The sequence below is a fragment of the Petromyzon marinus genome (assembly GCF_048934315.1).
Source record: "Petromyzon marinus isolate PM22_M1 ecotype Great Lakes invasive population chromosome 76 unlocalized genomic scaffold, UKy_Petmar_22M1.pri1.0 chr76_unloc.3, whole genome shotgun sequence".
In the NCBI taxonomy this organism is placed as follows: Eukaryota; Metazoa; Chordata; class Hyperoartia; order Petromyzontiformes; family Petromyzontidae; genus Petromyzon; species Petromyzon marinus.
Window position 1 is genome coordinate 940,255 of NW_027422620.1, and position 27,314 is coordinate 967,568.

Here is a 27,314-nt window from a genome sequence, read left to right on the forward strand (position 1 = left end):
GGCGGTGGACGCGGGAGAGACGCAGGTGGAGACACGTGGGGACAGGGAGACGCGGGCGGAGACGCGGGCGGAGACGCGGGTGGAGACACGGGTGGAGACACGGGTGGAGACACAGGTGGAGACACAGGTGGAGAGAGACGTGGAGAGAGAGGTGTGGAGACACAGGTGGAGACGCAGGTGGAGACACAGGTGGAGACACAGGTGGAGCGAGACGTGTGAAGACACGTGGAGAGAGACGTGGAGAGAGACGTGTGGAGACACAGGTGGAGACACAGGTGGAGACACAGGTGGAGACACAGGTGGAGACACGGGTGGAGACACAGGTGGAGACACAGGTGGAGAGAGACGTGGAGAGAGAGGTGTGGAGACACAGGTGGAGACGCAGGTGGAGACACAGGTGGAGACACAGGTGGAGCGAGACGTGTGAAGACACGTGGAGAGAGACGTGGAGAGAGACGTGTGGAGACACAGGTGGAGACACAGGTGGAGACACAGGTGGAGACACAGGTGGAGACAAACGTGGAGAGAGACGTGTGGAGACACGGGTGGAGACACAGGTGGAGACACAGGTGGAGACGCAGGTGGAGACACAAGTGGAGAGAGACGTGTGGAGACACGGGTGGAGACACAGGTGGAGACACGGGTGGAGACACGGGTGGAGACAGGTGGAGACACAGGTGGAGACACAGGTGGAGAGAGACGTGGAGAGAGACGTGTGGAGACACAGGTGGAGACACAGGTGGAGACACAGGTGGAGACACGGGTGGAGACACGGGTGGAGACACAGGTGGAGACACGGGTGGAGACACAGGTGGAGACACAGGTGGAGACACAGGTGGAGAGAGACGTGGAGAGAGACGTGTGGAGACACAGGTGGAGACACGTGTGGAGACACAGGTGGAGACACAGGTGGAGACACAGGTGGAGACACAGGTGGAGACACAGGTGGAGACGCAGGTGGAGACGCAGGTGGAGACACAGGTGGAGACACGGGTGGAGACACAGGTGGAGACACAGGTGGAGACACAGGTGGAGACAGACGTGGAGAGAGACGTGTGAAGACACAGGTGGAGACACAGGTGGAGACACGGGTGGAGACACAGGTGGAGACACAGGTGGAGAGAGACGTGGAGAGAGACGTGTGGAGACACAGGTGGAGACACGTGTGGAGACACAGGTGGAGACACAGGTGGAGACACAGGTGGAGACACAGGTGGAGACACAGGTGGAGACGCAGGTGGAGACACAGGTGGAGACACAGGTGGAGACGCAGGTGGAGACACAGGTGGAGACACAGGTGGAGACACAGGTGGAGACAGACGTGGAGAGAGACGTGTGAAGACACAGGTGGAGACACAGGTGGAGACACGGGTGGAGACACAGGTGGAGACACAGGTGGAGAGAGACGTGGAGAGAGACGTGTGGAGACGCAGGTGGAGACGCAGGTGGAGACACAGGTGGAGACACAGGTGGAGACACGGGTGGAGACACGGGTGGAGACACAGGTGGAGACACAAGTGGAGACACAGGTGAAGACACAGGTGGAGACACAGGTGGAGACACAGGTGGAGACGCAGGTGGAGACGCAGGTGGAGACACAGGTGGAGACACAGGTGGAGACACAGGTGGAGACACAGGTGGAGACAGACGTGGAGAGAGACGTGTGAAGACACAGGTGGAGACACAGGTGGAGACACAGGTGGAGACGCAGGTGGAGACACAAGTGGAGAGAGACGTGGAGAGAGACGTGTGGAGACACAGGTGGAGACACAGGTGGAGACACAGGTGGAGACACAGGTGGAGAGAGACGTGGAGAGAGACGTGGAGAGAGACGTGTGAAGAGAGAGGCAGAGGGAGACACGCGGCGGGGGGTGGATAGGGGGCCGTGCGTGCACCTCGTCGTCCGACAGGCACTGCTCCGCACTGGCGGGCGCGGGGTTCTGGTAGAAGGCCCAGCCGGACTTCCCCTCCTCCTCCTCCTCGCCCGCCCCGGCCCCCCCCGCGTCGTCCGCCGCGCCCCCCTGCTGCTGCCCCTGCTGCTGCCCCTGCTGCCCCTGCTGCTGCTGCTGCTGCTGCGGCTGCGGTGGCGCCGGCTGCTGCTGGTGGCGCCTCTTGCGCTTGCGACGGGCGCTGCGCCACACCGACGGGATGTTGCGCCCGGGGCCGAAGAGGCGCAGGAAACGCAGCACCTGGGGGGGGGGGGGAGGGGGGAGGGGGCAGACGAGGGGGAGACACGGAGGAGGAGAGACACGGAGGAGGAGGAGGAGACACGGAGGAGGAGGAGGAGGAGGAGGAGGAGGAGACGTGGGGGAGACACGGAGGAGGAGAGACACGGAGGAGGAGGAGACGTGGGGGAGACACGGAGAAGGAGAGACACGGAGGAGGAGGAGGAGGAGGAGACACGGAGGAGACACGGAGGAGGAGGAGGAGACACGGAGGAGGGGAGACACGGAGGAGGAGGAGACACGGAGGAAGAGGAGGAGGAGGAGACACGGAGGAGGGGAGACGGAGTAATGACTGAATTGTAGCACAGTGCTGCGCTAACCACTCCACTACCACATTTCATGCAACCACCACCACCGCCACCTCCACCACCGGCACCTCCACCACCGTGACCACAACCGCCACCTTCACCACAGCAACGAACATTACCACCACAGCCACCACCTCCACCACCACCGCCACTGACACCGCCACCACCACAGCCACCACCAGCACCCACCACCACCACCACAGCCACCACAGCCACCAGCACCCACCACCACCAGCACCCACCACCGCCACGACCACAGCCACCACCAGCACCCACCACCACTACCACAGCCACCACAGCCACCACAGCCACCACCAGCACCCACCACCAGCACCCACCACCACCAGCACCCACCACCGCCACCCTCCGTCACCTTTCCCGGGCGAAATTCTGGGAAGAGCTCGGTGACGCTGGGCATGTTCCTCGAGTCGTCCTTCCGGACGAGGCCGGCCAGCGGGAGGGTGAGCGCCTTGTCCTCCCCCGACGACGACGAAGAGGAGATCCCGTCGGCTCCACCAGCGCCGGTGCCGCCACCGCCGGTGCCGCCGCCGCCGCCGGCGCCGCCGCCGGCCGTCTCGGCTCCTTCCGAGCCGGACGCGGAGTCGGTGTCAAGGTCGGAGGAGGAGGAGGAGGAGGAGGAGGAGGCGGTGGCGGGGCGGGCGATGATGGACGGCAGGATGAGGCCCCCGGGAACGCCGCCAGAGGAGGAGGCCGAAGCCGACTCGTCGGACGAGGCGGCGGCGCCGCCGGCGTCGTCCGCCGCTGCCGGTACAAAGGTCGGGGTGAGGAGGTGGACGAGGTGGGGGGGGGGGGGGGAGGAAGTGGGGGTTAGGGGTGGTGACAGTGATAGGGGGTAGTGACGGGGGTAGTGATGGGAGTAGTGATAGGGATAGTAATAGGGGTGGTGAAAGTGATAGGGGTAGTGATAGGGGTAGTGATAGTGATAGGGGGTAGTGATAGTGATAGGGGGTAGTGATAGTGATAGGGGGTAGTGATAGTGATAAGGGGCAGTGATAGTGATAGGGGGTAGTGATGGGGGTAGTGATAGTGATAGGGGGTAGTGATAGTGATAGGGGGTAGTGATAGTGATAGGGGGTAGTGATAGTGATAGGGGTACTGATAGTGATAGGGGGTAGTGATGGGGGTAGTGATAGTGATAGGGGGTAGTGATAGTGATAGGGGGTAGTGATAGTGATAGGGGGTACTGATAGTGATAGGGGGTAGTGATGGGGGTAGTGATAGTGATAGGGGGTAGTGATAGTGATAGGGGGTAGTGATAGTGATAAGGGGCAGTGATAGTGATAGGGGGTAGTGATGGGGGTAGTGATAGTGATAGGGGGTAGTGATAGTGATAGGGGGTAGTGATAGTGATAGGGGGTAGTGATAGTGATAGGGGTACTGATAGTGATAGGGGGTAGTGATGGGGGTAGTGATAGTGATAGGGGGTAGTGATAGTGATAGGGGGTAGTGATAGTGATAGGGGGTACTGATAGTGATAGGGGGTAGTGATAGTGATAGGGGGTAGTGATAGTGATAGGGGGTAGTGATAGTGATAGGGGGTACTGATAGTGATAGGGGGTAGTGATAGTGATAGGGGGTAGTGATAGTGATAGGGGTAGTGAGAGTGATAGGGGGTAGTGATAGGGGGTAGTGATAGTGATAGGGGGTAGTGATAGTGATAGGGGGTAGTGATAGTGATAGGGGGTACTGATAGTGATAGGGGGTAGTGATAGTGATAGGGGGTAGTGATAGTGATAGGGGGTAGTGATAGTGATAGGGGGTAGTGATAGTGATAGGGGGTACTGATAGTGATAGGGGGTAGTGATGGGGGTGGGGTAGTGATAGTGATAGGGGGTAGTGATAGTGATAGGGGGTAGTAATGTGATAGGGAGTAGTGATGGGGGTAGTGATAGTGATAGGGGGTAGTGATAAGTGGGGGTAGTGATAGTGATAGGGGGTAGTGATAGTGATAGGGGGTACTGATAGTGATAGGGGAGGATAGTGATGGGGGTAGTGAAACTTTGGTAAGATGTGATAGGGGGTAGTGATAGTGATAGGGGGTATGTAGGATGGGGTATGATAGTATAGGGGGTAGTGATAGTGATAGGGGGTAGTGATAGTGAAGGGGGTAGTGATAGTGATAGGGGGTGTGATAGTGATAGGGGGTAGTGATAGTGATAGGGGGTAGTGATAGTGTTAGGGGGTAGTGATAGTGATAGGGGTATTAGTGATAGTGATAGGGGGTAGTGGTAGTGATAGTGATAGGGGGTAGTGATAGTGATAGGGGGTAGTGATAGTGATAGGGGGTAGTGATAGTGATAGGGGGTACTGATAGTGATAGGGGTATAGGATAGTGATAGGGGGTAGTGATAGTGATAGGGGGTAGTGATAGTGATAGGGGGTAGTGATAGTGATAGGGGGTACTGATAGTGATAGGGGGTAGTGATTGTGATAGGGGGTAGTGTTAGTGATAGGGGTAGTGATAGTGATAGGGGGTAGTGATAGTGATAGGGGGTAGTGATAGTGATAGGGGGTAGTGATAGTGATAGGGGTAGTGATAGTGATAGGGGGTAGTGATAGGGGGTAGTGATAGTGATAGGGGGTAGTGATAGTGATAGGGGGTAGTGATAGTGATAGGGGGTAGTGATAGTGATAGGGGGTAGTGATAGTGATAGGGGGTAGTGATAGTGATTGGGGTAGTGATAGTGTGATAGGGGGTAGTGATAGTGATAGGGGGTACTGATAGTGATAGGGGGTAGTGATGGGGGTAGTGATAGTGATAGGGGGTAGTGATAGTGATAGGGGGTAGTGATAGTGATAGGGGGCAGTGATAGTGATAGGGGTAGTGATGGGGGTAGTGATAGTGATAGGGGGTAGTGATAGTGATAGGGGGTAGTGATAGTGATAGGGGGTAGTGATAGTGATAGGGGTACTGATAGTGATAGGGGTAGTGATGGGGGTAGTGATAGTGATAGGGGGTAGTGATAGTGATAGGGGGTAGTGATAGTGATAGGGGGTACTGATAGTGATAGGGGGTAGTGATAGTGATAGGGGGTAGTGATAGTGATAGGGGGTAGTGATAGTGATAGGGGTAGTGATAGTGATAGGGGGTACTGATAGTGATAGGGGGTAGTGATGGGGGTAGTGATAGTGATAGGGGGTAGTGATAGTGATAGGGGGTAGTGATAGTGATAGGGGGTAGTGATGGGGGTAGTGATAGTGATAGGGGGTAGTGATAGTGATAGGGGTAGTGATAGTGATAGGGGGTAGTGATAGTGATAGGGGTACTGATAGTGATAGGGGGTAGTGATGGGGGTAGTGATAGTGATAGGGGGTAGTGATAGTGATAGGGGGTAGTGATAGTGATAGGGGTAGTGGTAGTGATAGGGGGTACTGATAGGGGTAGTGATAGGGGGTAGTGATAGTGATGGGGGGTAGTGATAGGGGTAGTGATAGTGATAGGGGGTAGTGATAGTGATAGGGGTAGTGGTAGTGATAGGGGGTACTGATAGGGGTAGTGATAGTGGTAGTGATAGTGATAGGGGTAGTGATAGGGGTAGTGATAGTGATAGGGGTAGTGATAGTGATAGGGTGTAGTGATAGGGGGTAGTGATAGTGATAGGGGTAGTGATAGTGATAGGGGGTAGTGATAGTGATAGGGGGTAGTGATAGTCATAGGGGGTAGTGATAGGGGGTAGTGATAGTGATAGGGGGTAGTGATAGGGGTAGTGATAGTGATAGGGGGTAGTGATAGTGATAGGGAGTAGTGATAGTGATAGGGGGTAGTGATAGTGATAGGGGGTAGTGATAGGGGTAGTGATAGTGATAGGGGTAGTGATAGTGATAGGGGGTAGTGATAGTGATATGGGGTAGTGATAGTGATAGGGGGTAGTGATAGTGATAGGGGGTAGTGATAGTGTAGGGGGTAGTGATAGTGATAGGGGGTGTGATAGGGGTAGTGATAGGGGTAGTGATAGTGATAGGGGGTAGTAATAGTGGTAGGATAGTGATAGGGGGTAGTGATAGGGGTAGTGATAGTGATAGGGGGTAGTGATAGTGGGTAGTGATAGTGATAGGGGGTAGTGATAGGGGTAGTGATAGTGATAGGGGGTAGTGATAGTGATAGGGGTAGTGGTAGTGATAGGGGTAGTGATAGGGTAGTGATAGGGGTAGTGATAGTGATAGGGGGTAGTGATAGTGATAGGGGGTAGTGATAGTGATAGGGGTAGTGATAGTGTAGGGGGTAGTGATAGGGGTGTGATAGTGATAGGGGGTAGTGATAGGGGTAGTGTAGTGTGCTAGGGGTAGTGATTAGGGGTAGGATAGGGGTAGTGATAGGGGTGTGATAGGGGTAGTGATAGTGATAGGGGTAGTGATAGTGATAGGGGGTAGTGATACTGATAGGGGATAGTGATAGGGTGTAGCGATGGGGCAATGTCCTCACCAGACCCTCTGATCCCTGTGGGTCCCCTGGGGCCCCCTCCGTCGTCCCATCGAGTCCCACGGACGAGCGGAGGAGGGTGGAGGAGGTGGAGGCATCAGTTTGGAGTCGATCATCCCCATCGGCATCGGAGTCATCGTCATCGTCTGTCTGGCACAAATCATCGCAGCATCACCACGACCATCATCACCACTAACACCATCATCAGCACTAACACCATCATCATTACATCACCACTACATCAATCATTACCATCATCACCATCATCACCACTAACATCATCATTACCATCACCACCACTACCATCATCACCATCATCACCACTAACACCATCATCACCATCACCACTAACATCATTATTACCATCACCACCACTACCATCATCACCACTAACACCATCATTACCACCACCACTACCATCATCACCACTAACATCATCATTACCACTACCATCACCACCACTACCATCATCACCACCACCACCATCATCACCATCATCACCACTAACATCATCATTACCATCACCACCACTACCATCATCACCATCATCACCACTAACATCATCATTACCACTACCATCACCACCACTACCATCATCACCATCATCAGCACTACCATCATCATCACCATCACCACCACTACCATCATCACCATCATCACCACTAACATCATCATTACCATTACCATCACCACCACTACCATCATCATTACCATCATCACCACTACCATCATCACCATCATCACCACTAACATCATCATTACCACTACCATCACCACCACTACCATCATCACCATCATCACCACTACCATCATCACCATCACCACCACTACCATCATCACCATCATCACCACTACCATCATCATTACCATCATCACCATCATCACCACCACTACCATCATCACCATCACCACCACTAACCATCATCACCATCATCACCACTAACATCATCATTACCATCACCACCACTACCATCATCACCATCATCACCACTACCATCATCATTACCATCATCACCACTAACACCATCATTACCATCACCACCACTACCATCATCACCATCATCACCACTACCATCATCATTACCATCACCACCACTACCATCATCACCACTACCATCATCATTACATCACCACCACTACCATCATCACCACTACCATCATCTACACTAACATCATTACCATCACCACCACTACCATCATCAACACTAACATAATCACCATCATCAAAACTCACATCATCACCATCACCACGACCATCATCACCATCACCACTACCATCATCACCACTACCATCACCACCACTACCATCATCAACACTAACATCATCAGCATCACCACTACCATCATCACATCACACACCACTACCATCATCACCAGCATCAAAACTAACATCATCACCAACACCACTACCATCATCACCACTACCATCATCACCAGCATCAAAACTAACATCATCACCATCATCACCACTAACAATCATCATTACCATCACCACCACTAACATCATTACCATCATAATCAACACTAATATAATCAGCATCACCACTACCATCATCACCATCATCAACACTAACATCACCACCATCATCACCACTACCATCATCACCATCATCACCACTACCATCATCACCATCACCACCACTACCATCATCACTATCATCAAAACTAACATCATCACCATCACCACTACCATCATCACCACTACCATCATCACCAGCATCCAAACTAACATCATCACCATCATCACCACTAACATCATCATTACCACTACCATCACCACCACTACCATCATCACCATCATCACCACTACCATCTCACCATCACCATCACTACCACATCACCATCATCACATCCACTACCATCATCATTACCATCATCACCATCATCACCACCACTACCATCATCACCATCACCACCACTACCATCATCACCATCATCACCACTAACATCATCACTTACCATCACCACCACTACCATCATCACCATCATCACCACTACCATCATCATTACCATCATCACCACTAACACCATCATTACCATCACCACCACTACCATCATCACCATCATCACCACTACCATCATCATTACCATCACCACCACTACCATCATCACCACTACCATCATCATTACCATCACCACCACTACCATCATCACCACTACCATCATCTACACTAACATCATTACCATCACCACCACTACCATCATCAACACTAACATAATCACCATCATCAAAACTCACATCATCACCATCACCACGACCATCATCACCATCACCACTACCATCATCACCACTACCATCACCACCACTACCATCATCAACACTAACATCATCAGCATCACCACTACCATCATCACCATCACCACCACTACCATCATCACCAGCACACACAAATTACTAACATCATCACCAACACCACTACCATCATCACCACTACCATCATCACCAGCATCCAAACTAACATCATCACCATCATCACCACTAACATTATCATTACCATCACCACTACCATCATCACCATCACCACCACTACCATCATCACTATCATCAAAACTAACATCATCACCATCACCACTACCATCATCACCACTACCATCATCACCAGCATCCAAACTAACATCATCACCATCATCACCACTAACATTATCATTACCATCACCACAATTACCATCATCACCATCATCATCAACACTAACATAATCAGCATCACCACTACCATCATCACCATCAACACTAACATCACCACCATCATCACCACTACCATCATCACCATCATCACCACTACCATCATCACCATCACCACCACTACCATCATCACTATCATCAAAACTAACATCATCACCATCACCACTACCATCATCACCAGCATCCAAACTAACATCATCACCATCATCACCACTAACATTATCATTACCATCACCACAACTACCATCATCACCATCATCATCATCAACACTAACATAATCAGCATCACCACTACCATCATCACCATCATCAACACTAACATCACCACCATCATCACCACTACCATCATCACCATCATCACCACTACCATCACCACCATCATCATCATCGTCATCACCATCGTCACCATCACTACTGACATCAACATCACCACCATTAACATCACCACCGTGTTGAGGCGGCAAGTGGGTGATCAGTGGGCGATGAGTGGGCGGCGAGTGAGCGTGGTGAGCGGAGTGGTATGGCCGTGGCGAGTGTGGTGAGCGAGCGTGGTGAGCAAGCGTGGTGAGCGTGGTGAGCGAGCGTGAGTGGTGAGCGAGCGTGGTGAGCGAGCGTGGTGAGCGAGCGTGGTATGGCCGTGGTGAGCGAGCGTGGTGAGCGTGGTGAGAGTGATGAGCGAGCGTGGTGAGCGTGGTGAGTGTGGTGAGTGAGCGTGGCGAGCGTGGTGAGCGTGGCGAGCGTGGTGAGTGAGCGTGGTGAGCGAGCGTGGTGAGCGTGGTGAGCGAGTGAGTGTGGCGGTACCGCGAGGCTCCGGTCTCAGCGTGGCCATGCCGCTCCGGGACCGAGCCGCCTCCTCGTCGCCATCGTCGCCGTCACCATCACCGTCGTCGTCCGCGACCTCGGTGATGTCGGCGTAGTCCACCGCGTCCGGGCCGCTCGCCACCCAGCCTGCTCACGGCCACACAAAGCTCCCGGTGAGGACCCGACAGGCCGCCGGCAGGCGCTGTGACACAGGGGGTGGCCGGCCGGCAGCACTGCGCCCGGCCGCCTTTGTCTCTCCCCCGGTGCCGATGTTCACGGCACACCGCACCGGGTACTCGTTTGAGGCCGAGTCGACCTGGGGGAGGCCCAGGGACCGGTTCGGATAATCACGATCGCCGGTGTTGGCCGTGGGCGGGAATCGAACCCGGGCGGCCAGGTTCATAGCGCAGCGTAGCGCTAACCACTACACTACCGCTCCCCACATTGACACACACACACACATGCGGCGCGTGTGTGTGTGTGTCTGCGTCTCTCCCCCCGCGTCTCCCTCCCCCCGTCTCTCCCCCCGCGTCTCCCTCCCAGCGTCTCTCTCCCCGTGTCTCTCTCCCCGTGTCTCTCCCCGTGTCTCTCTCTCCCCGCGTCTCCCTCCCCGTGTCTCTCTCCCCATGTCTCTCTCCGTGTCTCTCTCCCCGTGTCTCTCTCCCCGTGTCTCTCTCTCCCCGTGTCTCCCTCCCAGCGTCTCTCTCCCCGTGTCTCTCTCCCCGTGTCTCTCTCCCCGTGTCTCTCCCCGTGTCTCTCTCTCCCCGCGTCTCCCTCCCCGTGTCTCTCTCCCCATGTCTCTCTCCGTGTCTCTCTCCCCGTGTCTCTCTCTCCCCGTGTCTCCCTCCCTGCGTCTCTCTCCCCGTGTCTCTCTCCCCGTGTCTCTCTCCCCGTGTCTCTCTCCCCGCGTCTCTCTCCCTCCTCGTCTCCCCGTGTCTCTCTCCCCGTGTCTCTCTCCCCTTGTCTCTTCCCCCGTGTCTCTCTCTCCCCGTGTCTCTCTCCCCGTGTCTCTCTCCCCGTGTCTCTCTCCCCCCGTGTCTCTCTCTCCCCATGTCTCTCTCCCCATGTCTCTCTCTCCCCGCGTCTCTCTCCCCGCGTCTCTCTCCCCGCGTCTCTCTCTCCCCGCGTCTCTCTCCCCGCGTCTCTCTCCCCGCGTCTCTCTCCCCGTGTCTCTCTCCCCGTGTCTCTCTCCCCGTGTCTCTCTCCCCGTGTCTCTCTCCCCGCGTCTCCCCGCGTCTCTCTCCCCCCGTCTCTCTCCCTGTGTCTCTCTCCCCGCGTCTCTCTCCCCGCGTCTCTCTCCCCGTGTCTCTCTCTCCCCGTCTCTCTCCCCGCGTCTCTCTCCCCGTGTCTCTCTCCCCGACTCTCTTCCCGTGTCTCTCCCCCCGTGTCTCCCCGCGTCTCTCTCCCCGTGTCTCTCTCTCCCCGTCTCTCTCCCCGCGTCTCTCTCCCCGTGTCTCTCTCCCCGACTCTCTTCCCGTGTCTCTCCCCCCGTGTCTCCCCACGTCTCTCTCCCCGTGTCTCTCTCCCCGTGTCTCTCTCCCCGTGTCTCTCTCCCCGTGTCTCTCTCCTCGTGTCTCTCTCCCCGTGTCTCTCTCCCCGCGTCTCTCTCTCCCCGTGTCTCTCTCCCCTCGTCTCTCTCCCCGCGTCTCCCCGCGTCTCTCTCCCCCCGTCTCTCTCCCCGTGTCTCTCTCTCCCCGTCTCTCTCCCCGCGTCTCTCTCTCCCCGCGTCTCTCTCCCCGCGTCTCTCTCCCCGCGTCTCTCTCCCCGTGTCTCTCTCCCCGCGTCTCTCTCCCCGTGTCTCTCTCTCCCCGTCTCTCTCCCTGTGTCTCTCTCCACGTGTCTCTCCCTCCGTGTCTCTCTCCCCGCCTCTCTCCCCGTGTCTCTCTCCCCCCGTGTCTCCCCGCGTCTCTCTCCCCGTGTCTCTCTCCCCGTGTCTCTCTCCCCGTGTCTCTCTCCCTGTGTCTCTTTCCCCGTGTCTCTCTCCCCGTGTCTCTCTCCCCGTGTCTCTCTCCTCGTGTCTCTCTCCCCGTGTCTCTCTCCCCGCGTCTCTCTCTCCCCGTGTCTCTCTCCCCTCGTCTCTCTCCCCGCGTCTCCCCGCGTCTCTCTCCCCCCGTCTCTCTCCCCGTGTCTCTGTCCCCGCGTCTCTCTCCCCGTGTCTCTCTCTCCCCGTCTCTCTCCCCGCGTCTCTCTCTCCCCGCGTCTCTCTCCCCGCGTCTCTCTCCCCGCGTCTCTCTCCCCGTGTCTCTCTCCCCGCGTCTCTCTCCCCGTGTCTCTCTCTCCCCGTCTCTCTCCCTGTGTCTCTCTCCACGTGTCTCTCCCTCCGTGTCTCTCTCCCCGCCTCTCTCCCCGTGTCTCTCTCCCCCCGTGTCTCCCCGCGTCTCTCTCCCGTGTCTCTCTCCCCGTGTCTCTCTCCCCGCGTCTCTCTCCCCGTGTCTCTCTCCCCGCGTCTCTCTCCCCGTGTCTCTCTCTCCCCGTCTCTCTCCCCGCGTCTCTCTCCACGTCTCTCCCTCCGTGTCTCTCTCCCCGCCTCTGTCCCCGTGTCTCTCTCTCCCCGTCTCTCTCCCAGTGTCTCTCTCCCCGTCTCTCTCCCCGTGTCTCTCCCCCCGTGTCTCCCCGCGTCTCTCTCCCCGTGTCTCTCTCCCCGCGTCTCTCTCTCCCCGCGTCTCTCTCCCCGCGTCACCGTCCGTGGTGTCGCCGTTGCCATCCTCGTCCTCTCCGTCGTCCTCTCCATCGTCGTCCTCGTTGTGCCGCTCCTCCTCGTCCTCCTCGTCCTCCTCGTTGCTTTGCGTGATCTCCTGGATCAGGGAGCCCAGACCCAGCGCTCCCAGTCCAGCCAGGTGCTTCTTGCTCTCCTGCAGCCGTGAGGGGTAGAGCTGGTCACTCACCAACTCGCCCATCCACTCACTCACTCACTCACCTCGCCACTCACCTCGCCCAGCCACCCGCTCACTCACCCACTCACACACCCACTCACTCAGCCACTCACTCACTCACCCACTCACCCACTCACTCAACCACCCACTCACTCACCCACTCACACACTCACTCACCCACTCACTCAATTACACACTCACCCACTCACTCACCCACTCACTCACCCACTCACTCACTCACTCACCCACTCACTCACCCAATCACTCACCCACTCACTCACCCACTCACTCACTCACCCACCCACGCACCCACTCAACCATCCACTCACTCACTCACCTCGCCACTCACCTCGCCCAGCCACCCGCTCACTCACCCACTCACACACCCACTCACTCAGTCATCCACTCGCTCACCCAAAAAACGCACTTGCCTACCCACTCGCTCAGCCATCCACTCACTCACCCACACATCCATACACCCACTCACTCACCCACGCACCCACTCAACCATCCACTCACTCACACGCCCACACATCCATACACCCACTCACACACCCACTCACTCCCCCATCCACTCACTCACCTACCCACTAGCTCAACCATCCACTCACTCACACGCCCACACATCCATACACCAACTCACTCACCCACTCACACACACACACATCCACTCAACCATCCACTCACTCACTCACTCGCCCACCCACTCACTCGCCTATCCACTCACATACCCACTCACACACCCACTCATCCATAGACCCACCCACTCACTCACCCATCCACTCACTCACCTACCCACTAGTTCAACCATCCACTCACTCACACGCCCACTCATCCATACACCCACTCACTCACCCACTCACACACCCACTCACACACCCACTCACACACCCACTCACACACACACACACACACCCCCACCCACCCACCCACTCAACCATCCACTCACTCACTTGCCCACCCACTCACTCGCCTATCCACTCACACACCCACTCCCACACCCACTCATCCATAGACCCACTCACTCACTCACTAGCTCAACCATCCACTCACACGCCCACTCATCCATAGACCCACCCACTCACACACCCACTCACACACCCATTCATCCATAGACTCATCTATTCATGCTTCCACCCACTGACTCACTTCCACCCACTGACTCACCAACTCATCCACCCACACAACTCACTCACCCACCCAGCCACCCACCCAGCCACACGCCCACACATTCGCTCACCCATCCATTCACTCACTCGCACACACACCCACTCATCTATACATCGACTCACCCACCAACCACTCACTTACCCACCCACTCACCCACCATTCACTCATTCACACACTTACCTATTCACCCTTCCACCCACTCACAAATTCACTCACCCGCCCATCCAGCCAAACGCCCGCATGCTCAGCCTTCCACCCATCCACTAACTCACCCACACACTCACCCACCCACTAACTCACCTGCACACTCACACACCTACACACACAACTCACCCACCCACTAACTCACCCACCCACACAATTCAACCATCCCGCCCACCCAGCCAGCCACACGCTCCCTCAGTCTTCCACTCACTCACACACACACCCACCCACTAACTCACCTACCCACACTCAACTCACCCACCCACTAACTCACCTACACACACAACTCACCCACCCACTGACTCACCCACAGACTCAACTCACACACCCACTAACTCACCTGCCCACACAACTCACCCACCCACTAACTCACCTACCCACACAACTCACACACCCACTAACTCATCTACCCACACTCAACTCACCCACTAACTCACCTACCCACACAACTCACCCACCCACTAACTCACCTACCCACACAACTCACCCACCCACTAACTCACCTACCCACACAACTCACCCACCCACTAACTCACCTACCCACACAACTCACCTACCCACTAACTCACCTACCCACACAACTCACCCACCCACTAACTCACCCACTAACTCACCTACACACTCACACACCTACACACACAAGTCACCCACCCACTAACTCACCTACCCACACAACTCACCCACCCACTAACTCACCTACCCACACAACTCACCCACCCACTAACTCACCTACCCACACACAACTGACCCACCCACTAACTCACCTACACACACAACTCACCCACCCACTAACTCACCTACACACACAACTCACCCACCCACTAACTCACCTACCCACACAACTCACCCACCCACTAACTCACCTACCCACCCACTAACTCACCTACACACACAACTCACCCACCCACTAACTCACCTACACACATCTCACCCACCCACTAACTCACCTACACACATCTCACCCACCCACTAACTCACCTACCCACACACAACTCACCCACCCACTAACTCACCCACCCACACAACTCACCCACCCACTAACTCACCTACACACAACTCACCCACCCACTAACTCACCTACCCACACAACTCACCCACCCACTAACTCACCTACCCACCCACTAACTCACCTACCCACACAACTCACCCACCCACTAACTCACCTACCCACACACAACTCACCCACCCACTAACTCACCTACCCACACAACTCACCCACCCACTAACTCACCTACCCACACACAACTCACCCACCCACTAACTCACCTACACACAACTCACACACCTACTAACTCACCTACCCACCCACTAACTCACCTACCCACCCACTAACTCACCTACCCACACAACTCACCCACCCACTAACTCACCAACACACACACAACTCACCCACCCACTAACTCACCTACCCACACACAACTCACCCACCCACTAACTCACCTACTCACCCACTAACTCACCTACCCACACAACTCATCCACCAACTCACCTACCCACTAACTCACCCACCCACTAACTCACCTACCCACACACAACTCACCCACCCACTAACTCACCTACCCACCCACTAACTCACCTACCCACACAACTCACCCAACCCACTAACTCACCTACTCACCCACTAACTCACCTACCCACACAACTCACCCACCCACTAACTCACCCACCCACTAACTCACCTACCCACACAACTCACCCATCCACTAACTCACCTACCCACACAACTCACCCACCCACTAACTCATCTACACCCACACAACTCACCCACCCACTAACTCACCCACACACAACTCACCTACACACAACTCACCCACCCACTAACTCACCTACCCACACAACTCACCCACCCACTAACTCACCCACCCACTAACTCACCTACCCACACAACTCACCCATCCACTAACTCACCCACCCACACAACTCACCCACCCACTAACTCACCTACACCCACACAACTCACCCACCCACTAACTCACCCACACACAACTCACCTACACACAACTCACCCACCCACTAACTCACCTACCCACACAACTCACCTACCCACACAACTCACCCACCCACTAACTCACCTACCCACACACAACTCGCCCACCCACTAACTCACCTACCCACACAACTCACCTACCCACACAACTCACCCACCCACTAACTCACCTACTCACACACAACTCACCCACCCACTAACTCACCTACCCACACAACTCGCCCGCCCACTAACTCACCTACCCACCCACTAACTCACCTACTCACACAACTCACCCACCCACTAACTCACCTACCCACACACAACTCACCCACCCACTAACTCACCTACACACACAACTCACCCACCCACTAACTCACCTACCCACTAACTCACCCACCCACTAACTCACCTACACACAACTCACCTACCCACACACAACTCACCCACCCACTAACTCACCTACCCACACACAACTCACCCACCCACTAACTCACCTACCCACACAACTCACCCACCCACTAACTCACCTACCCACCCACTAACTCACCTACCCACACAACTCACCAACCCACTAACTCACCCACCCACTAACTCACCTACCCACACACAACTCACCCACCCACTAACTCACCTACCCACACAACTCACCCACCCACTAACTCACCTACCCACCCACTAACTCACCTACCCACACAACTCACCAACCCACTAACTCACCTACCCACACACAACTCACCCACCCACTAACTCACCCACCCACTAACTCACCCACACACTAACTCACCCACCCACACACAACTCACCCACCCACTAACTCACCTACCCACACACAACTCACCCACCCACTAACTCACCCACCCACTAACTCACCTACACACAACTCACCCACACACTAACTCACCCACCCACTAACTCACCTACCCACACGCAACTCACCCACCCACTAACTCACCTACCCACACACAACTCACCCACCCACTAACTCACCTACCCACACAACTCGCCCGCCCACCGAGCCACACGCCCGCACACTCGCTCCACACAGGGGCCCCTGGCGAGCGGTGGCCGTGCCGCAGCAGCGGATAGAACCTGGTGGTGGAGCGGGGGGGGCAGGGAGGGAGCAGCCCCCACCTTGTCGAGGATGGAGTCGTCCTCCAGCTCGCCATCCTCGCCGATGTTGCCGAAGAGGAAGCCAGCGAGGGAGAAGGAGCGGAGACCGTCACTGCCCCCGTCGTCGTCGCCGTCCGAGTCCGACATCGTCGTCCTGAGAGAGCGACCATCGTCGTCATCGTCGTCATCGTCATCATCGTCGTCATCGTCATCATCGTCGTCATCGTCGTCATCGTCGTCGTTGTCGTTAACATCGTCATCATCGTCGTCATCGTCGTCATCGTCGTCAACGTCGTCAACATTGTCGTCATCGTCGTCATCGTCGTCGTTGTCGTTAACATCGTCATCATCGTCGTCATCGTCGTCATCGTCGTCAACGTCGTCAACATTGTCGTCATCGTCGTCATCGTCGTCATCGTCGTCAACGTCGTCAACATTGTCGTCATCGTCGTCATCGTCGTCATCGTCGTCAACATTGTCATCATCGTCGTCATCGTCGTCATCATCGTCAACATTGTCATCATCGTCGTCATCGTCGTGAACATTGTCATCATGGTCATCATCGTGTTTATGATCGTCCGTCATCATCACCGCCGCCGTCATCATCACCATCATCTTCATCATCGCCACCGTCGTCATCATCGTTATCATCATCGTGACCATCGTTAACATCGTCGTCGTCATTGTTAACATCATCGTTAACATCCTCATCATCGTGACCATCATCGTCGTCATCATCGTGATCATCATCGTCGTCATCATCATGATCATCGTGATTATAATCGCCACCGTCGTCATCGTCGTCATCAACGTGATCATGATCGTCGTCATCATCATCGTCAACGTCATCGTCAACGTCGTCATCGTCAACATCATCATCGTCAACATCATCATCGTCAACATCATCATCGTCATCATCATAGTCAACATCATCGTCATCATTGTCAACGTCATCATTGTCAACGTCATCATTGTCAACATCATCGTCAACATCATCGTCATCATCGTCAACATCATCATCGTCGTCAACAAGATCACCCTCACCAACATCATCTTCACCATCAACATCGTCAACAAAATCGTCAACATCATGACCACCATCACAACCGCCATCATAGCCCTCAGAGCGTGACCATCATCAAAATCATCATCATCATCATCGTCGTCAACAACATCACCATGAACATCACCATCATCACAATAAAACCCTGTCTCTTGAATGTTTCACCTGGCCACGCAAATTAAACTTGGACTCACTCACCAACTCCCTCAACAACGAACTCCCTCACCAAATCGCATACTCACTCACACACTCACCCACTCAGCAATACTCACCCACTCACCAACTGACTCACCAATTGACTCACCGACCCACTCACTCACCCACTCATTCAACAACAACCGCCATTCGCCACTCAGTGGCGGTGACGTCACCACGACGCTTGTGCCAGGCCATGTGCACTTTGAGGCCACGTGAAGTGTCGAACGCCCGCTGGCAGGAGGTCACGGGGCAGACCCAGATGCCACGGGTCGACTGAGATGACTGGCTGATGCACCACCTGTGCCCCCTACTGTGCCAACCTGCTGAGCTTTAGCCACCCGGCGCTCCGCTCGGTGTTGTGAGCATCGCTTCTCCGCCCTCCGTTGTTGTTGGAGGGCGACTACCTCCAACTGACCAGTAGCGTCCTTCACGAGCCTCCTCCACAGAGGCCGATCTTGACACCGCTGGTACCAGTCATCGGCAAGTCCACTCAGCTCCACGTCCTCCTGTACCACATCACTCCATCTCTTCTCCAGCCCGTGCCGCGCCCGTTTAGCCCCCTCGATCCAGTCGAACAAAAGCTGTTTCGGCATGCGGTGGCTGGGCTTGCAGGCTACATGACCCAGCCAGATCTTTCAAGGATTTGTGAGCTCCTCACACAATCCAGCCCGGTTAAACTCAGGATGGATCGTAGGCAGGCTAGCCTAAATGTTTCTAACCGACGAAGATGTTCCATTAGGGGGGTCCACGTTTCACAAGCGTAGAGAAGGGAGGGAATGACCGTGGCCGAGAAGACCTGAAGCTTCGTGCGGAGCGACAGACCAGGTAACTTCCACACAGTGTTACGCAACCGATGAAAAGATATTGCCGCTCGACTGATTCGGAGTGAGACCTCTGCTGTTAAATTAGTGCCGGTCATAAGCACACTGCCCAGGTATGGGAAACTCTCCACTCTCTCCACAACTGCCCCATCACCGATTGGGAGTTGTGGGGGTGGAGTGTCCGATGGTACAAAATACCCAGGCAGGTGCTTAGTTTTGGTGGGGCTGATGGTAAGGCCCCATCTTTTAGTGGCACGCTCCAGTCTCAGCAGCAGCGTCTCCAACTCCTCCTCTGAATGAGCAGCTATTACCAAATCATCGGCATACATAACGTGGTTGAGCAATCGGGAGCCATCCCTTGACCGCACCCGGGCATCGATCAGCCTCCCATTATATCTGTACCATATGGAGATTCCCCCGGTACAGCTATTGAAGGCTTCACGAACTATGTCGTCAAAATAGATGTTCAATAATGTGGGAGCCAGAGGACATCCCTGTCGCACCCCAAGGTGTACAGGGAATGGCTCTGACTCCCGGCCACGTAGTTTTACCCGGGCCCGCTCACCATCATGAAGGTCCTTAATGATCGTGAGCAGAGGGTCAGGGACTCCAAAAGCACGAAGAACAACCCAGAGCCCAGGCCTATTGATGGCATCATAGGCCTTGACCAGGTCAATAAAGCAGAGATGTAGGTCTTGCTGGAACCCACTCATTCACCCACTCACTCACCCACTCACTCACCAACTGACTCACCAATTGACTCACAAACTGACTCACAAACTGACTCACCCACCCACTCACTCACCCACTCAGCAACTTACCCACTCACTCACCAACTGACTCACCAATTGACTCACAAACCGACTCACAAACTGACTCACCCACCTACTCACTCACTCATTCACCCACTCACCACTCACACAATGAATCACCCACTCACACACTCACATATTCACTCACTCAAACACTGACTCACCCACTTACTCACCCACTCACAAACTGACTCACACACCGACCCACCGACTCACCCACTCACACACCGACTCACCCACTCACACACTCACTCACGCATTCACACACTGATTCACCCACTCACCACTCACACAATGATTCACCCACTCACCACTCACTCAAACACTGACTCACCCACTTACCCACTCACACACCGACTCACCTACTCACACACTGACTCATGAAAAATTCGTTCATGAGGCTATCCACATATATAAACACAGAGACAATTTCAACCGAGAAGATGGATTCTGGCTTAGCAATCATTGTAAGGATTTGATAAACCATTTCGGGTCTTAATTGATTGTTCACGTTTACGGTGGCTTTCAGACCGCATCCATTATTTTCGTTTCCCCCCTCCCTCCTCTTTTCCGAAAATAAATGGACTCGTCCATCTGAACAAATTGTCAAATCGCTCTCCGTGCTGCTAACGTTAAAAAACCGCCACTTTTTTCAAATTGTAGTGCTGTGGTTTTCACACCTGATGCGGTCGAAACGTCGTGAGAATTGTATTGTTTTGTATTTTTATTATTTTATTGTTTCCCTTCTACGTGACTTTACCGAAAGAACCAAGAATATAACTAGCACGTCAACAACTACTACAACTACCACAACTAATACAACTACCACAACGTCAACAACAACGTCAACAACTACTACAATACAACTACCACAACTAATACAACTACCACAACGTCAACAACGTCAACAACTACTACAACTAATACAACTACCACAACTAATACAACTAACACAACTACCACGTCAACAACTACCACAATTAATACAACTACCACAACAACTACCACAACGTCAACAACTACCGCAACTAATACAACTACCACGTCAACAACGTCAACAACTACAACTACCACAACTAATACAACTACCACAACGTCAACAACTACCACAACTAATACAACTACCACAACTAATACAACTACCACAACTAATACAACTACCACAACTACCACAACGTCAACAACTACCACAACTAATACAACTACCACAACTAATACAACTACCACAACAACTACCACGTCAACAACTACCACAACTAATACAACTACCACAACTAATACAACTACCACAACGTCAACAACTACCACAACTAATACAACTACCACAACTAATACAACTACCACAACAACAACTACCTCAGCAACAACTACCACAACTACCACGTCAACAACAGGCGCCCGCTAGACCACACCGACGCTTCAGCCACAGCCACAAGGCCTCTGGAGAAGCCAAGTTCGCTGCGCGCCTTCTCACTCACGGCCTTGCTGACGCCGCCGCCGCGGGATTTACGTGCTGCCCGCAAGTCTCGCGAACATTCTGCTGCTGCTGTTGTTGTTGTTTTAAAACGCGAAGGGCGTCCTAGAATATTGTGTTAGTCGCCCTCACGCAAACGATCAAATCAATGGAGTTGAGGGGCAGCAATGGCCGCCACCACTATGGGGGGGGGGGGTAACAACTTCCGGGTCACGGTGGGGGTGTGGGGTCACGACTTCCGGGTAACGAGGGGGTTACGACTTCCGGGTTACGGGGGAAAAGGCGGGGGGGTGATGAATTTCGGGTCACGGGGGGGCGGGGAGTCACAACTTCCGGGTCACGGGGGGGAGGCGAGGGTCACGACTTCCGGGTGACGGGGGGAGGCGAGGGTCACGACTTCCGGGTCACGGGGGGGGAGGCGAGGGTCACGACTTCTGGGTGACGACTTCTGGTTACGGGGGGGCGTAACGACTTCCGGGTCACGAGGGGGGCGGGGTCACGGCTTCCGGTAGCGTTAGGCGGCCATCTTGGTAAGGGGGGGGGAGAGAGAGTTGAGTTCACATAGTCGATAGCAGGTGACACAAATTGTTGTCTCAGTGTACAAAGTGTTCTTTGTAAATTGCTTACGCCTCAAAAGTTTGGTGAATGGCTTGTTGTTATTCCCCACAAACTTTGCTCTTGTGTCCAGGACTTTTGCGTGAAGGAATGACACGCAAATGCACACCCCGTGTTTTTCCCATTGAAAATATGTACATTTCAAAATATCGGTGTGTGAGTGCGTGAGTCACAAAAAACAAAGTTCGTGGGGAATAATAACCATATGCTATGGTTCTTTCGGTAAAGTCACGTAGATAGATAGAAGAAAAAACACCAATTAAATAATAAAAATACAAAATAGTGATGAATAAAAAATCAATCGATATTTTGAAGTTTTCCTGACTGCAGGGATCCATAATGTTTGGTTCTTTCGGTAAAGTCACACTGGGTAAATAAAATAAATCGGGTGACGTTTCGGGCGCAACACGAGCAATCGTCATCAGGTGGTAAGACAACCACAGCAGGAAACAGCTTGCTCAAGTGGGCAAAAGGGACTGCTGTAACAAGCGGCTGTATAGGTTGGAGAGAGGGGGGGGGTAGGAGCCAGGAAGCACAGATAGAGAGAGGGGGGGTAGGAAGAGAAATATCAACGACGTTTCGATCGCAACACGAGCAATCGTCATCAGGTGTGAAAACCACAGCAAGAAAATTTGAAGAAAAAGTGGCGTTTTTTTAACGTTAGCACCACGGAGAGCGATTTGACAATTTGTTCAGATGGACCAGTCCATCTATGTTCGGAAAATAGGAGGGGGGAGACGAAAATAATGGATGCGGTCTGAAAGCCACCGTAAGCGTGAACAATCAAGACCCGAAATGGTTTATCAAATCCTTCCAATGATTGCTAAGCCAGAATCCATCTTCTCGGTTGAAATTGTCTCTGTGTTTGTATATGTGGATAGCCTCATGAACGAATTTCGCATGAGTCAGTGTGTGAGTAGGTGAGTCGGTGTGTGAGTGGGTGAGTCAGTGTGTGAGTGGGTGAGTAAGTGGGTGAGTCAGTGTTTGAGTGAGTGGGTGAATCACTGTGTGAGTGGGTGAATCAGTGTGTGAATGGGTGAGTCAGTGTGTGAGTGGGTGAGTCGGTGTGTGAGTGGGTGAGTAAGTGGGTCGGTGTGTGAGTCAGTGTGTGAGTGGGTGAGTAAGTGGGTGAGTCAGTGTTTGAGTGAGTGGGTGAATCATTGTGTGAGTGGTGAGTGGGTGAATCAGTGTGTGAATGGGTGAGTCAGTGTGTGAGTGGGTGAGTCGGTGTGTGAGTGGGTGAGTAAGTGGGTCGGTGTGTGAGTCAGTGTGTGAGTGGGTAAGTGGGTGAGTCAGTGTTTGAGTGAGTGAGTGGGTGAATCATTGTGTGAGTGGGTGAATGAGTGGGTGAATGAGTGGGTGGGTGAGTCAGTTTGTGAGTCAACTGGTGAGTCAGTTGGTGAGTGAGTGGGTGAGTCAGTGTTTGAGTGAGTATGTAAGTGTGTGAGTGGGTGAATCATGTTAATGTAGGAGAGGGCACCGGCAGTAGGTCTACACCAATCAGAGAGCTGTTTATAAAGGTTTAGAGATGGGCGGGGCAGCTCATGTTAATGTAAGAGAGGTCTCCGACATGGGCAGTAGGTCTACACCAATCAGAGAGCTGTTTATAAAGGTTTAGAGATGGGCGGGGCAGTAGGTCTACACCAATCAGAGAGCTGTTTATAAAGGTTTAGAGATGGGCGGGGCAGTAGGTCTACACCAATCAGAGAGCTGTTTATAAATTCTAGATTTGAAGCTTTCTTGACCGCAAGGATCCATATGTGATACTCCAATCAAAACCATCACACTACCATATATAGCAGGCGTTACTAAAAAGATCTCCAAAATTCTAAATAAACACAAGATCCTGGTCCGGTTCAACACAGTACACAAAATCCGTGACCTGAGCCCATCCGTAAAGGATGTTGTTCCTGACTTACAGTACCCCAGGGTTTACAAATTGAGCTGCACCTGTGGTGACTGCTATATCGGGGAGACGAAGCGACATGTCTCTGACCTAATTCGCGAGCACAAATCAGATTTGAAACACGGCGGAACGAATTATTCTGCCGTAGCTGACCACTGTTACAACGCTGTGGGTGATCACGATACAATTTTCTCCGATACCAAGGTACTCTCCAAACCCACGGGTTTTTATCAGAGATTTGTCCACGAGGCAATTCAGATTTACAAGCACAGACACAATTTCAACCGAGAGGATGGTTTCAAATTAAGCAATCACTGGAAAGATGTTCTAAATCAAACCAAACATTAAGCTAATTTTCAATGGTACATTATATTTTTTCAAGTAGTGGTATCCCAAACTTTCGCAGCTGCTTATTTTTCCCTTCACACCACCATCATGTAAACTCCCCCTCCTCCCCTCGCCAGTCTGAACATGTTCCCTCTACGTCGTCGTTCATCATGCTGAATCCCGCAATTAAATGCAAATTGTTATGCTAACTCCTTTGTCAAGGCGCTCTGTTTCCTCCCACACAGCTTAAAGGACGCGGTCTGGGCTTGTCTGTATTCACTCCAGCGCTGTCCTCTGGACAGTCTGGTCCCTTCACCTAATGAAGGCCACTTGTGTTGTGGCCAAAACGTCGTGATTTTTTGTTATTTTATTTTTTACCTACGTGACTTTAGCTCTTTATAAAGGTTTAGAGATGGGGGCGCGGCAGCTAATGTTAATGTGGGAAAGATCTTCGACAAGGCCAGTAGGTCTACACCAATCAGAGAGCTGTTTATGAAGGATTAGAGATGGGCGGGGCAGCTCATGTTAATGTGGGAGAGGGCTCTGACACGGCAGTAGGTCTACACCAATCAGAGAGCTGCTCTTTGGTTTTATTCGGTAAAGTCACGTAGATAAAATAAAACAATTAAAATCACGACGTTTCGGAGGCAACACAAGCTTCCGTCTTCAGGTGGAACAGTCACAGCAAAAGATCTGTGTAGAGTACACAGCTCTGAGATGATCGCGTTTATATGTAGGTTAAGGGAGGGGGGAGGAGTCAGAAAGGGGGTGGGTGGGTGGGTGGGAGGGCTGAGTCAAGTCGCCTTATTGTTAAGCAGCCGGGGGTTCGAGTGGAAGGCTGTGGTGGACTGCCACCACATGCGGAGGAAACATCTAAAGTTTGGTATACCACCACTGAGAATTGCTGTACAATTAAAAGGCAGTTAACGTTTGACTTGATTTAAAACATCTTTCCAATGGTTGCTCAATTTGAAACCATCCTCTAGGTTGAAGTTGTGTCTGTGTTTGTATATCTGGATGGCCTCGTGGACAAATCTCTGATAATAACCGGTAGGTATTGGAGAGTACCTTGGTATTGGAGAAAACAATATCATGATCACCCACAGCGTTGTAACAGTGATCAGCCACGGCAGAAGAATTCGTTCTGCCGTGTTTCAAATCTGATTTGTGCTCGCGAATTCGGTCAGAGATATGTCGCTTCGTCTCCCCGATATAGCAGTCACCGCAGGTACAACTCAATTTGTAAAAACTGGGGTACTGTAAGTCAGGAACAACATCCTTTACAGATGGGATCAGATCACGGATTTTGTGTACTGTGTTGAACCGGACCTGGATCTTGTGTTTGTTTAGGATTTTGGAAATCTTATTAGTAACGCCTGCTATGTATGGTAACGTGATGATTTTGATCGGAGTGTCAAGTAGTTGTTTCTGTATGGAGGGAGAAACAGCTTGGCGGAATGTACGGTCAGAGTAACCGTTTCTCTTGAGGGCCAGGTGTACATGTTTTAATTCACTGGCCAGGTGGTGTTTGTCAGAAATGCAATGAGCCCTATGGTATAACGTTTTGATGAGATAATTCTTCTGAGTCGGGTGGTGGTCGGAATCAGGCTTCAAGTCGGAGTCTGTGTGGGTGGGTTTCCTGTAAACAGAATGTCCTAAAGAGCCATCAGGCCTTCTCTTAAACAGGACATCCAAGAATGGTAGCTTGCCATCTTTCTCCACTTCCATGGTGAATTTGATGGGTGTCTGGAATTGATGTGGTCTAGGAAAAGGTTCAAAGCTGGGAGGCCATGTGGCCAAATGAGGAACGTATCATCCACATATCTCTTCCACAGGGAAGGGCTGAGGGTGGATGTTTGGATGGCGTCTGATTCAAATGTCTCCATGAAAACAATGGCTATCACTGGTGATAAGGGGGAACCCATGGGGGTACCCTCATTTTGTTTGTAGAAGTCATTCCAAGTAAAGTAGGTGTTGGTGAGGCAGTGCTTAACCAACGCCGGTACATCGGGGTCAAGTCCATGTTGGACCAACTCTTCGATTATTGTGATGGTATCAGGTACTGGGACCTGGTGAACAGAGAGACCACATCAAAGCTGACGAGGATATCATCAGGAGACAGTACAATGTCATTAACCATAGAAACCAATTGGTTTGAGTTAAGTACTGCTGAGCTGGTCTTGCCAGTGAAGGGAAGCAGAGTATCTGACAGAAAACGAGCCAACTTGTATGTAGGTGAGTTGATAGTGGACACGATGGGTCGTAGTGGGGGGGTACCTTCTTTATGGATCTTGGGAAGACCATAGAATCTGGG

At 53.1% G+C, this 27,314-nt stretch overlaps 1 protein-coding gene across 1 annotated transcript in view; it reads right to left on the reverse strand.

Moving 5' to 3' along the window:
* LOC116958346 (transcription initiation factor TFIID subunit 1-like) overlaps positions 1 to 22,359 on the reverse strand; it is a 101,305-nt gene extending 78,946 nt beyond the window's left edge. The window contains 6 exon segments of the mRNA XM_076058570.1: positions 1,896 to 2,189; positions 2,907 to 3,295; positions 10,132 to 10,605; positions 13,139 to 13,310; positions 17,806 to 17,938; positions 22,157 to 22,359. Coding sequence (XP_075914685.1) covers positions 1,896 to 2,189; positions 2,907 to 3,295; positions 10,132 to 10,605; positions 13,139 to 13,310; positions 17,806 to 17,931 — 1,455 coding nt within the window. The 5' untranslated portion in view covers positions 17,932 to 17,938; positions 22,157 to 22,359.
* Between the last annotated feature and the right edge of the window lie 4,955 nt (positions 22,360 to 27,314).